The 12,925-nt window shown below is 41.3% G+C and overlaps 1 protein-coding gene across 2 annotated transcripts in view; it reads right to left on the minus strand.

The window, feature by feature from the left end:
- PEX14 (peroxisomal biogenesis factor 14) overlaps positions 1 to 12,925 on the minus strand; it is a 130,511-nt gene that overhangs the window by 110,635 nt on the left and 6,951 nt on the right. For both annotated transcript variants that reach the window (XM_046662722.1, XM_046662721.1), the window contains exon 2: positions 3,515 to 3,562. In XM_046662722.1, coding sequence (XP_046518678.1) covers positions 3,515 to 3,562 — 48 coding nt within the window. The remainder of the gene's footprint in view (positions 1 to 3,514; positions 3,563 to 12,925) is intronic.

Raw genomic sequence — 12,925 nt, forward strand, 5'->3', positions numbered from 1 at the left:
TGGAGGTCAGTACTTTAGAGGGCTGTCAAAACTGCTTGCCCTGGGGCCGGCCCAGCGCCACAGCGGTTAAGTGCGCACGTTCCGCTCCGGCGGCCCAGGGTTCGCTGGTTCGGATCCCGGGTGCGGACATGGCGCTGCTTGGCAAGCCATGCTGTGGCAGGCGTCCCACATACAAAGTAGAGGAAGATGGGCACCAATGTTAGCTCAGAGCCAGTCTTCCTCAGCAAAAAGAGGAGGATTGGCAGCAGATGTTAGCTCAGGGTTAATTTTCCTCAAAAACAAAACAAAACTGCTTGCCCTACAAGGCAAAGCTCAGTGAAGAAAGTATAAGGAAGAAAAAGTAATCAACCGTTGTAACTTTGGCAAAGAGTTTTGTCATTAACAATCAGAATTGCAACTTGGGGTTTACAAAAATTACCAAGACTGATCTGTTCACCAATCTGCAGCTCTGAGGACATTATGACATTATAGAGCAACTATCCCACTAATACGGTCAGGGTCACTGGGTTGTTTCTTGGCTGAGGGAGAGGACTGAAGGGGCAAGAGAAGGTAATATGCAGTGTCACTACTTGGATGGAATCAAGACAGGCGAGGACTAGAAACACAAATGTGTCATTCTTGTAGAGACTACAAGACTATACTTCTCACCACAAAATCACAAGCCAGTTTTTATGGTCCAGAGAGGACAGAAATGAAAATCAGGCCCTCCTTCCCTAGCAAATAAAAATAATAACGCAGACCTACAAATACATCCGCCTGTCAATGTCACTTGCACTATACTGACTATTCAATAGAGCCTCTTCTGTCGTAACTCATTTTTTTAATAAAGGGAAAAATTACTCCAAAGGGATCATGTAGTTCTGAAGACAATAAGATTATCTGCCTTCAGCATCTCATGCTTAGTCCTTTTAGTGTAGAGAACAGGCAGCTTCCATTAAGAAATTCTGTGGAAAAGATGCACTCAGTTAAAAACAAAAACAACTTAGCAGGGTGCCCCCAACACTGGAATATCCACTCCTTAAGACTTGGCTTCAGGTTTCACAAAAACCATCCCTAAGTACCTCCCTCCCTCCCTCTCTGCAGAACTCTTCCTTCTCTGAATAATGAGGGCTCTCTCGTACTCCCAGCCAGGCAATTCTGCACCAAATTACACATGATTTTGTACTATTTGCTAAAATTATATACAGTTTTGTGCTATTTGCTAATTGTTTCATGTATACAAACACCTTTTCTTCCCCAAAATAAATTACTTGAGAGGAAGGCCTAGTTTTATTCTTGAATTGTCTGTTTCTCCTGAGCATCCAGGAGAGAGCTCATACACAAGGCCTAAGAAACTTCCCACCACAGAAGGGTGACTTGGGCTGAGTGTGGTGCGGCTTTCTGTGGATGGGGGCTACTACCCCATCGCTTCCCCAGCATCCTATGAGTCTCATGCAGCCTGCTGCCAGTTCACAACAGCTCATCCTGAACCCCTGACGTGCCACATGAGCCCTCGCTAGCCCCAGGTGGGCTCCTCTGCCTGGCACCCTCCCACTACCACTCCCAAGAGACAGAAGTAGCTCACACAAGACCATACAACTCGGCTGGTGCCCTCATTTAATCAGGCTGCTGCAAATGGTTGGCCAAAAGCAATAAAGGCATGACTGAGAGACTGTGGGAGTTTAATATAAAAAAATTAATAAGAAAAAAAAAGAGGGGAAGGAGAAAGGGTCTACCTTTTAACAGGGCCCTAATTACCCAACTCATAGGATCAGCCCCAATGAGATGGGAGTTTATTTCAAGGTTTTTTTTTAATTATTGTTTTTTTTATATATATATAAATTGCTGCTATGTGTCTTCTTTCCTCTGAGCAATTATGCAGCAAGTACGTAAAGAGGGGAAAAAATATTAATTAAATATAAGGTAATTGTAGAGTTGGCCTGGAGAGAATGAGTCTGAACTCTGGACAATCACAGGCTACTAGGGTTTGAAGACTGCTCAGGGCCTCCCAGAAAAGAAAGGAATAAAAATACAACCAACCAACAAGCAGATGCAGAGTACAGCAGGAAAAGAGCAGTGCACAGAAACATTAGCACAGCAAAGGGGCTGCAGGGTTCCCAACACCCAGAAATCAGCAAAGCTGCCAACTGCTTAGGGCTCAGGCTCACTGCTGGAAAGAACCCCCAAGAGTTTATTCAACCATGTCCCAAAAGATGGTCTGACCACTCTTCCAGTGATCAATAAATTAGGAGATAAAAATTTATAAAAAGACTGAGGAAGTAAAGCACTGAAGAGGACTGTAGTTACAGCGTTCAATTTGGATGTGAGTCCAAAACCAACCACCACTTCAGCCTGAGGGGCACCGAGGCAGGCCCCATGGGAAACACTCAAGCTCCCTATCTAAGGAACAGGCAAAGCGAAGCCTCCTCTGGCTTTCACACCACTGTCACTTCAAGGAAGAACCCAGGCAATACTAAAAGAGTGAAATGAAGCCACTGTGGAGAGTAGTGGGAAGTGAGCCGTACTTGGTAACAGCAGGTGACATGAATGACAACAGTGTTCCCCTGAAACAGTCCTGGCAGGGCTTCTATCATCCTGGTCTTTCTACAGTTCTGCCAAATCCAACTCACCTTTTGCCTTGGAAAGCCTTAGTACAGGCTAGAATCCAGACTTGTTCGTACCAGCTAAGGACCTCACATCACCTCGTCCCACTACTGCCAGAAGGAGAGGGAAGAAAAAGAGGTGAAACCACAGGCCCTGCAGAAATAAAAGCTTGGCGAACATCCCTAAGCTTGTTACCACTATTCAAAAAAAGAAAAACGACTGAAAAGTTAAACCTAAGCTGGTCCCTCCATAAAACTTATCTGCTTTGTACAGGACAGGTCTTACTACCCAACCAACAAGATTTGCAGCAGGCCCTGAAATGCAAAATAGTATGAAAATAGGGTGGGCAGGCAGGCACAGCCACAGGACTCTGGCTCAGACCACCAAAGCTAAAGCACTTTCTAAAGAAAATTTCCTTCAGTACTTAGTAGGCCTCTTCCCTATCGATAGTATAAGCAAATAATGTTGGTAACGAGTATCCAAAACCTAATTACTGACCAGGCAGAAAGAGAACTCCCTCTCTTACCTGTTCTTCAAAGGCTACCTGACGTGCTCTCACCTTGAGGAACAGAATGGCTACTTCAGACAATCAAGCAGTAACTTGGTCAGGCCCAGCAAACTCGCCCCAACTCAGTCACCAAAAGTTTCAGCATCTCACTAATTATTATTGACCAGCAACAAACAAAGTGGTGCATCACCACCTGGGGTGGATGCTTTTAGTTCCAGAAAGACAAGGCTTTACTAAGGAGAGATCTCACTAATCCCTGCATGCCAGGAAAGAAGTCAGAGGTCACTGATGGGGTTAGTCTCCACATAGCACCTACCTTTCCAGGGACACTAGTGATGCAAAACTATAGGATCAGAAGGTTTCTTTAAACTCACACAGTATTTTAATTATTAGAAAATGATACTATATATCTTGGGCACTTACCAGCGGCTCTCGAGGTACCACATTTTCACTTCCTGGAGTAGAGTTTGACTGCAAAGAAAAATAGAAACAAAAATAAGATCACAGTGCCACCCAATGGACATCAAAAAACCAAGGACATTCTCTTCTCAAGCAACACACACAAACACCTATTTCTCATATTTCTCCCCAGTTTTTCACACTGTAGAGTATTCTGTGGTGGGCTATCTGTGAGAAGTAGCCCGAAGAGTCTGAATTTGCCAGTGAACATGAAGAGACTGTCTCTGGGTTCACTGTCACAGCACCTCAAGAAGGCTGGGTTTGGCTTATGAGGGGCTGACGACAATCACAAAATTCACGGAAACAGCAAAGTCCAGAGGAAAAGCTTTAAGTGGAAGCAAAACTTCCCTTTTTGCCATCTCCCCACGGTGTTGATGGGGAAAGAACAGAGCCAAAGTGGAGAACCTGGTCCAGCCACAAGGGGGCCCCAGTTGCCCACACTCAGGATTTTCTCTGGGCATCTGTTAGGAGCAAGGAAGGGAGCAAACTATCAACACTGGTTCATCACCTATCACTGAGGACACCAATTCCCAGTAGTAAAGAAAGCCAGTCTTAAGTCTTTTTTGTAAATAAGCTGGTGACAGGCTGACAGATAAAAAGACTAACCGGCAGGCAGGCAGCGTGTGGCTGTAGTCTATTTCCTTCTCTGGATCTCTCCTCACCCTCATATTTGCCTTCAACCCTTGGCTAAGCTGGCCAAAACTGAGAGAAAGGGAGAGACAGACAGACTTGGAGGAAATTTACAAATCTCTAAATGAATAAAACAAGCAGTTTGAGAGAGTTATGATTAGTTTACTGTTACTGATGTTCAAGCCTATTTTCAATTATCTACAGATAATATCCAGACAAGTGCAGCTAATCTGCTGGTTTCAGAAGCCAGACTCCAGCCTCCATACTCCTTCCAGCTAGTTCAGATGGCAAATGCCAGGTTTCCTAGGAAAAAGCACCGAAGGTAGGAGAGGAAAGAGGCCACTCCAAAGAGGGTCTCCAAAGATTTCTTCACAGTCAGTTGCCAGCACACAGCTGGCACGTAGCACAGTGGCAAGGACTCTACTGGAAGGAGGAGTCTATCTCCTCATCCAAGTCCTGTCTAAGAGCCACTTCTTGTCCCAGGACAAGGTCAGCCAGCATGAAACTAATTAGAAAGTGTGGAAACCAACTAGAAAATCTCAGGGAATCTGAGCATGCTTTCCCTCCCTCCCTTCCTCCTTGCTTCCTCCCTCCTAAGGCTCCAGACATCCATAAGCTCATGCGCTTAGATCTCTAGCCCAGAGCCCTCTGAGTTCTACATTGGACTGCCTTTTTGTCTCCTGGACTTAACAAATCCCATAGCTGATTCATAATCCTCTCCCTCTGCCACACATGTCCTCTTCCAGTGTTCCCTGTCTGAGTGAACGTACAACCTTCCACCAAAATATGCAAACAAGAACCCAAAAGGCCATCCTTGACCACTCCTTCTGTCTCACTTGCCAGAGCTAACACATCAAGTCCTGCCAATATTCCTTCCTAAATATCCATGGAATCAGTCCATCTACTTCTATTTCTATTGCCGTCACTTAGGTCCAAGTTCCAAAATCTCTTGTCTGGACCACCGCAATAGCCTTCTGATCAGTTCACCCACATCCATGCTGGCTCTCTTCCAATTCATTTTCCACACTGCAGACTATCATTTCAAAATAATAATCTGATCTCATCCCTCATCCACTCGCCTACCCCAGTAAACAACAACTCTAATACACAAGAAGATTCTCAGCGTGGCCTACAAGGCCTTGCATCTACTCTGACTACATCTCAGGTCTGTGTGGCATCACATTCTCCACCTCTGCCCACAACAGCCACAATGGCGTTTGCATATGCTATTCCTTCCCTTCTCTCTGACACTTGAAGTCACCCTTCAAATCTCAGCTAAGTTACTTCCTTGGGGAAGCACTGCTTCTCTGACATCCATGCCAGAGTCAAATTATGACACACTATTATACACTAACACCATATACCTCTCCTTCAAGGACTGAGCAGAACTGCAGTTTTACACGTGTGATTATCTGATTGATGTCACATCCACATAGGCAGAAACTGTCTCTGTTTGCTTATTACTGTATGCCTGGGTCCCAGGACAGTATCAGGCACCGATGAGGCCTTCCACTGATACCTGCTGAATGAATGAATGAGCAACAAAGAATAGAACAATGGTTCTAACTCAAATGACTGGATCATTATCTTCCTGAGGGCTTCCTTCACTGTATTTGGTAAATACTAACAGTAAGTGCTAACATTTATTCAGCTCTTTCTTCATTTCATTCTCACAATAAATGTATGAGCTGAGCTTACTGCTGACGAGGAAACTGAGGCAAGCAAGGTTAAATAACTTGCTCATGATGATCCAGCTAGTAACTAGTACTACAGGGGTTTGAACCCTCCTACTTCATCAAAATAATCGAGTTTTGTTTAGACCACATTTTATTAAGCAACAACCTTAACACTACCCCATAAATAATAATATACGTTATAAGACTAGACGAGACAAATTAACACAGATTTAATATCTAGGAAGTCTCATTATGATTTTTTTGGTTTTGTTTTTAAAGATTGGCATCTGAGCTAACATATGTCGCCCATCTTTTTTTTCTTCTTCTTCTCCCCAAGGTCCCCCAGTACATAGTTGTATATTCTAGTCATGGGTCCTTCTGGTTGTGCTTACACAGGATGCCACCTCAGCGTAGCCTAATGAGTGGTGCCATGTCTGTGCCCAGGATCCAAAGTGGCAAAACCCCGGGCCACCAAAGCAGAGTGCACGAACTTAACCACTAGGTCACAGGGCCAGTCCTTCATTATGATTTAACCCAAAATTTCTTCCTGAGATATAACTAATCACTGTGAATCATTATCACCAAGGAACTTCTAAAATTAGCTCATCTCTTGAATAGCTAATATTTGCTACAGGGAAAACTTTAAACAGTATACAGTACCAAGTAAGTCTCTTTCATCATATACCGTTTTGTACATTTTTAATTTGTGAGCCATGTAAGTGTATTCTGCTTAAAAAAAACAAAACACAAAATGTAAATATTAAAAATTTTAAAAAAGAAGTTTCCCTCTCATCCCATCACTCAGTCCCCTCTTCCTTGGGGGACCCACCGCTGATGCTGGCTCCTCATATATTCTTCCAGGGACATTCAAAGCCTATACCAAGCAATATGTGTGTGCATATCCCCACCAAGGAATCTAAATAGTAACATTCTCCAAAGTCCTCAAGTCTTAGCTTCCCAGAACGTCTATGGTCTCAGCAAACCAAAGCCAGACCTCCAAGCTCAATCTTAGGGCTGCTGAGAGAAGCAAGCACTTCCCCACACCATATTCTAAGTGCTGTCTGAGGTCAGTCAGACCTTATCAGTAAACGCACAGAGGACTTCTCGCCAATCTGGGAATTGCCCCAAACTGACTACATTCTAGATGATTCTCTAGTTCATGTGGAAATACCTGCAGTCTAAAATGGACCACTCCCATTTCCTGTCTCAGTGTCCTTTAGAAAACTGATGACCAAAATAGCCTTCATCCTCTAACTACTCTCCATGTTGCTTTCCTTGAGAATACCATCTGAAATTCTTCTTTGGATAACTAGTTTATTATCCGTCTCCCCACTAGATTTTAAGCTCTTTGAAGGCAGGCACTTTACCATCTTATCGAAGGTTGATCTTTAGCACTTAGAAAATATCACTGATACTAAATAAATACGTGCTTAACTAAATTTTTAACTGAAAAAGTTAAAACAAAGGAATCACTTTGTTTACATAAGTCCAAATGAAGCAAGCAGAGAACCACGGCAGTGTCTTTCACTGGATCATTTCACCTACAACTTAACACAAACCTGGCCTACTGTCAATGCAATGTTGTGGCCCAATGGTTCTCAACTCCAGAGCAGAATCACCCCCAGAGGACAGTTGAAAATGTGTGGAGGTGTTTCTGGCTGTCACAATAACCAGGGAATCCCACTGGCACTTAGAGGGCAGAGGCCTGGGAGGCTAAATGTCCTGCAACTCACGCAATGAAGAATTGTTCCACCCAACATACCAACAAGACCCCTCAGAGAATCCTGAACATTCTGCTTCCTTATGCTGAGGAGGACAGACTCCCATGCCTAACATGCAGCTCTAAATGCACTTCAAAGAAGGGTAAAGCCCTGAGCAGCCGATTGCTTGTCTGAAGCTGAATCCCCAAGCTCGTGCAGGTCCATTAGTCTCACCAGTCCAGCTTTTATGAAAGCCCAACACTTCTCAACCCCTGCCCCAACATCGATCCCCTTTAAGTGGTCAAGTCTATTTTCTGGCTTGAGACAAATCCCTACAAATTAAATTCCAATCTGATCCTAGAAATCTTGATAGAGCACTCTAGTATTTTAAAAATAATCATAATAGTAAAGTTTAGAAATCACCAGCTCAAGTCTATTGCAAAGGCATAAGAAGCAGGCTCTAACGCAATCCACAGTCAGGATCCTCAGGGGCCAGAATATAGATAGCAGGAAGGGGAGGGGAGTGAAAGCATAAGACTGCTTTAAGAAAAAAAAAAAAGGACAACAGTGGCAGAGAGAGAAATACTTTCAGTTCGATAGAGACAAAGGTGCTCTCACCCCGCTGCCCAGGCACTGACCTTCCCCAGCCAGAGGTATGCCCACGTGCTGACCTTCCTGCACGGCAAAGATCAACTGTGCACACAGCTCATATCTGAGCAACTGGCAGGTCTAGGAGCACTCATCCTTCATCTGCCAGGTGACTATGTAACTCTGGATATGTCCTAAGCCATTCTGGCCTATAGTTCTTTGCTGGGAAGAATAAGATTCAATTCAACAAATATTTTTCGAGAGGCACTGGTACAGTGACAAGTGCCTGAACTTTGGCATTAATAACTGAGTGACTGTGGGGACGTTGTTCAACCTCTCTGAACCTCGGTTTCCTCATCTATGGGAATAATGGGAATAACACCATCACCTCATATTCAGGATGAGATGAGATAACAGAAGTTATACCATGTCACTCCTCTGCTCAGAATCTACCAGTAGACTTCTGCTGTGACTATGATGGAGTAATTAGGAACCAGATCTACCCTCCCACTGTAAACAACTAGAAAACTAAATAAAATAAATGACACAACTGTTTGCAGTCATAGGACAGCAGGCAGTACAGGACTGTGATTCCTGACAGAATGGTAACAAATGATACGAGCCCTAAGATTGCCCTGGCTTTCTGCTGAAGGCATATTTCAGACCAAGGAGAGGAAGACGGGTGTCCCAGCAGAGCATGGCAGTCTCACTGAGTTGAGGAAACAGAGACTGGAGTTCAGGGTGGCTAAGGCAGCTGAAAGTTGCAGGACAGAGCTCCAGAAAGGAGAGAGCTATGTAGAAAGAGAGCTCCAGAAATCTGCATAGAGGTTCCCTTCAGTCTCTACTGAATATTAAAATTTGTGCATGCATAGAATAAAACTCCACAAGGTTGAAAAAAAGAGTGACGAAGAAGCTGTGAGCTGACCAGTTCCTAGAACCCTCACAGGTCTCACGAGTCCCAAGCACCAGAGTGGAGCAACCGCACTGCACAGTGAGGGCTTTCAGTAGAGACCCGGAAAGGCCATGACTTGGTACGGGGGTCAGATTATCCCTAGGATAAGGCCACCCTAGATCCACCCTAACAAAGCTTAAAAACAGGACATGAAAGAATCAAAAGAACCAAAAGTAACTTAACTACCCACCAGAACAAAGCTCAACACTCTGTAAGTAACACCACAAAATTCAGACCCTCAACAATGTAAAATTCACAGCATCCAGCATCCAATCAAGAATCTCAACACGTCAAGAAGCAGGAAAGTGTGACCCATAATGAGAAGAAAAATTAGAAGAAATAATTAGCAGATAAAAACATTAAGACAGGTGTTTAAACTTTATTCAAGATTTTGACTCAATTTAAAAAAATACAAATATGAAATTATGTTGTACACCTGAAACTAATATAGTGCTGTATGTCATTTATATCTCAATTTTTTTAAAAAGGAATTTAAAGGAAAACATGATATAGTAAGGAGAGAAATGTAAGGTATAAAAAGAAAGTGGAACTTTCAGAGATGAAAAATAGATCTGAAATAAAAATTTCACTAAATAGAAATGACAGCAGATTAGATACTGCAGAAAAAAAGGTAAGTGCGTTTGAAGACAAAGCAACAGAAACTGACCAGAATGAAGGGCAGAGAGGGGAAAAAAGAAACAAAAAAGCATTTGAAGAAATAACAGCTGAAAAATTTCCAAATTTGATGAAAACTACAAACTCACAGATCCAAGAAGCTCAACAAACCACAAGCAGAGCAAACACAGAAGCATACTAAGGCACATCATAATCAAATTGCTAAAGAAAAAAAAAAAACATGAAAAAGGGAAAATCTTAGCAGCAGCAAGAAAAAAAAACATTACCTACAGATATTAATCAAGATTAAGAATGACTTCAGACTTCTGATCAGAAACTAGGCAAGTCAAAAAAATACAACAGAATAGTAACTTTAAAATGCCCACAGGAAAAAATACCTTCAACCTAGAACTCTATATCCAGTGAAAATATCTTTCAAAAATGAATACAAACTAAAGACTTCTTGAGGGAAAAAAAGGCTGGAAGAATCTCTCAATAGTATACTTATACCACAAGAAATGGTAAAAGAAATTCTTTAAGCAGAAGGAAAACAACACTGGATGGAAACGTGGTCTACACAAAAGAATGCCAGAAATGGTAAATATGTTTGTAAACATAAAAGATATTTTAAATAAACACATGCTTTTATTTTAAAAAGATAATTTAAAACATACTGTGGGGTTTATGACATACATAGAAGTAAAATCTATGACACTAAAAGTATATTGGATGGGGGGGAAACAAGTATACTGTTGTTAGGTTCTTATATTACATGTGAATTGGTATAATACCATTTGAAAGTAGACTGTGATAAAGTAACATATTATAAACCTTAGAGCAATCACTAACAAACAAACAAACAAAAAAGCAGAGGTACAGCTAACCTAATAGCAGAGAGAAAATGAAATCCTAAAAACTAATTCAATCCAAAAGAAGACAAGAAAACAGGAAACAAAGAACAGATTTTAAAAACTGCAAGATGGCAGACTTAAGCCCAACCATATTTATATTTACCTCAAGTGTAAATGAAACACTCCAATTAAAAGGCAGAGACTGGCAGAGGGGAAAACACAAGACTTTGCTGTATACCGTCTATGAGAAACCCACTTTAACCAAAAGTCACACTTAGGTAAAAAGCCAAAGGATGGAAAATAATACACCACGCAAACACTGTAATCATAAGAAAGCTGTAGTGGCACTATCAACTCAGACAACTTCAAAATAACAGATAGTACTAATGATAAACAGGGACATTTTAAAAATAAAACTCAATCAAGAAGACATAACAATCCTGAACAAGCATGCACACACTAAGAGTTTCAAAATACGTAAAGTAAATCAGACATAATTAAAAAGAAAAATAGACAAATCTACAATTGCAGTTGGAGACTTTAATAATCCTCTCTCTTTAATCAAAAAGTCAGTAAGGATACAGAAGACCTAAATAACACTGTCAACCAACACGGCCTCACTGACATTTGTAGAACACTGCACGTGGCAACAGAAGAATATACATTATTTTCAAGTTCATAAGGAAAATTCACCAAGACAGACCATAAAACAAATCTCAAATTTAAAAGATTTTGTTCTTTTAAAAGAGTATGTTCTTGGGGCTGGCCTGGTGACATAGTAGTTAAGTTTGTGCTCTCCACTTTGGCAGCCCAGGATTCACAGGTTTGGATCCCGGGTGTGGACCCAGCACCGCTTGTCAAGCCACGCTATGGTGGCGTCCTGTATAACACAGAGGAAGATGGGCATAGATATTAGCTTAGCACCAATCTTCCTCAAGCAAAAAGAGGAAGACTGGCAACAGATATTAGCTCAGGGCCAAGCTTCCTCACCAAAAAAAAAAAAAAAAGTATGTTCTCTGACCACAATAGGATTAAACTAGAAATCACTAACAGAAGAAAATCTGGAAAAATCCCAAACATTTGTAAATTCAACAGACCTCTATAAATAATCTATGAGTCAAAGAAGAAATCACAAGGGAAAACAGAAAATATTCTGAACTGAATGAAAATGAAAACACAACATATCTAAATTTATGGAATGCAACTAATGCAGTGCTTAGAGGGAGATTTACGGTTTTAAGTACTGACTTTAGAAAAGAAGTGAGAAAAATAAGAGCAAATGAAATCCAAAATAAATAGAAGGAAAGAAATCAATGAAACAACAATTACAAACAGAGAAAAAACAGTGAAATAAAAGCTAGTTTTTTGAAGAGCATTAAGATTGATAAACTTCTAGCCAGATCAATCAATAAAGAGAAGATGCTAATTTGCAATATTAGGAATGAAAAAGGGGAAATAACTGTATATTCTATAGACATTTAAAAGATAACAAGGGAACACTATGAAAAACTTTAATAAAACAATGAATTTGACAACTGAAACGACAAATTCCTTGAGCTACAACATACCAAAACTGAGCCTAGAAAAAATAGAAAAGTTTAATAGCCTTATATCTATTTTAAAAATACAGGGGCCAGTCCCATGGCCAAGTGGTTAAGCTCTTGCGCTCCGCTGCGGCAGCCCAGTGTTTCGTCAGTTCGAATCCTGGGTGTGGACATGGCACCACTCATCAAGCCATGCTGAGGCAGCATCCCACATGCCACAACTAGTAGGACCCACAACTAAGAATATACAACTATGTACCAGAGGGCCTTGAAGAGAAAAAGGAAAAAAATAAAATCTTAAAAAAAAAAATTAAATAATTTAAAACATAACTTTAAAATACATACCTAAAAAATAAACTAAATATATAATTAAAATTAAAAGAAAACTCTAGGCCCAGGTAGCTTCACTGGTGAATTTTATCAAACATTTAAGGAAAAAAAAAAAAAAAGCCAATCTTATATAAACTATTTCAGAAAACGGAAGGAAAGGTAAAAATTCCCAACTCATTCTATGAGGCCAACATTATCTTGATACTGAAACCAGACAAAGATTTCATACACATGCCAAAAAGAAAACTATAAATCAATATTCCTCACAAACATAAATGTAAAAATCCTTAACAAAATACTGACAAACCAAACCCTGCAATATATAAAAAGGATAACACACTGGGGCTGGCCCAGTGGCGCAGCAGTTACGTTCACACATTCTGCTTCAGCGGCCTGGGGTTCTGTGGTTTGGATCCCAGGTGCGGACATGGCACTGCTTAGCAAGCCATGCTGTGGTAGGCGTCCCACATAGAAAGTAGAGGAAGATGG

Source organism: Equus quagga, chromosome 5, assembly GCF_021613505.1.
Source record: "Equus quagga isolate Etosha38 chromosome 5, UCLA_HA_Equagga_1.0, whole genome shotgun sequence".
NCBI lineage: Eukaryota > Metazoa > Chordata > Mammalia > Perissodactyla > Equidae > Equus > Equus quagga.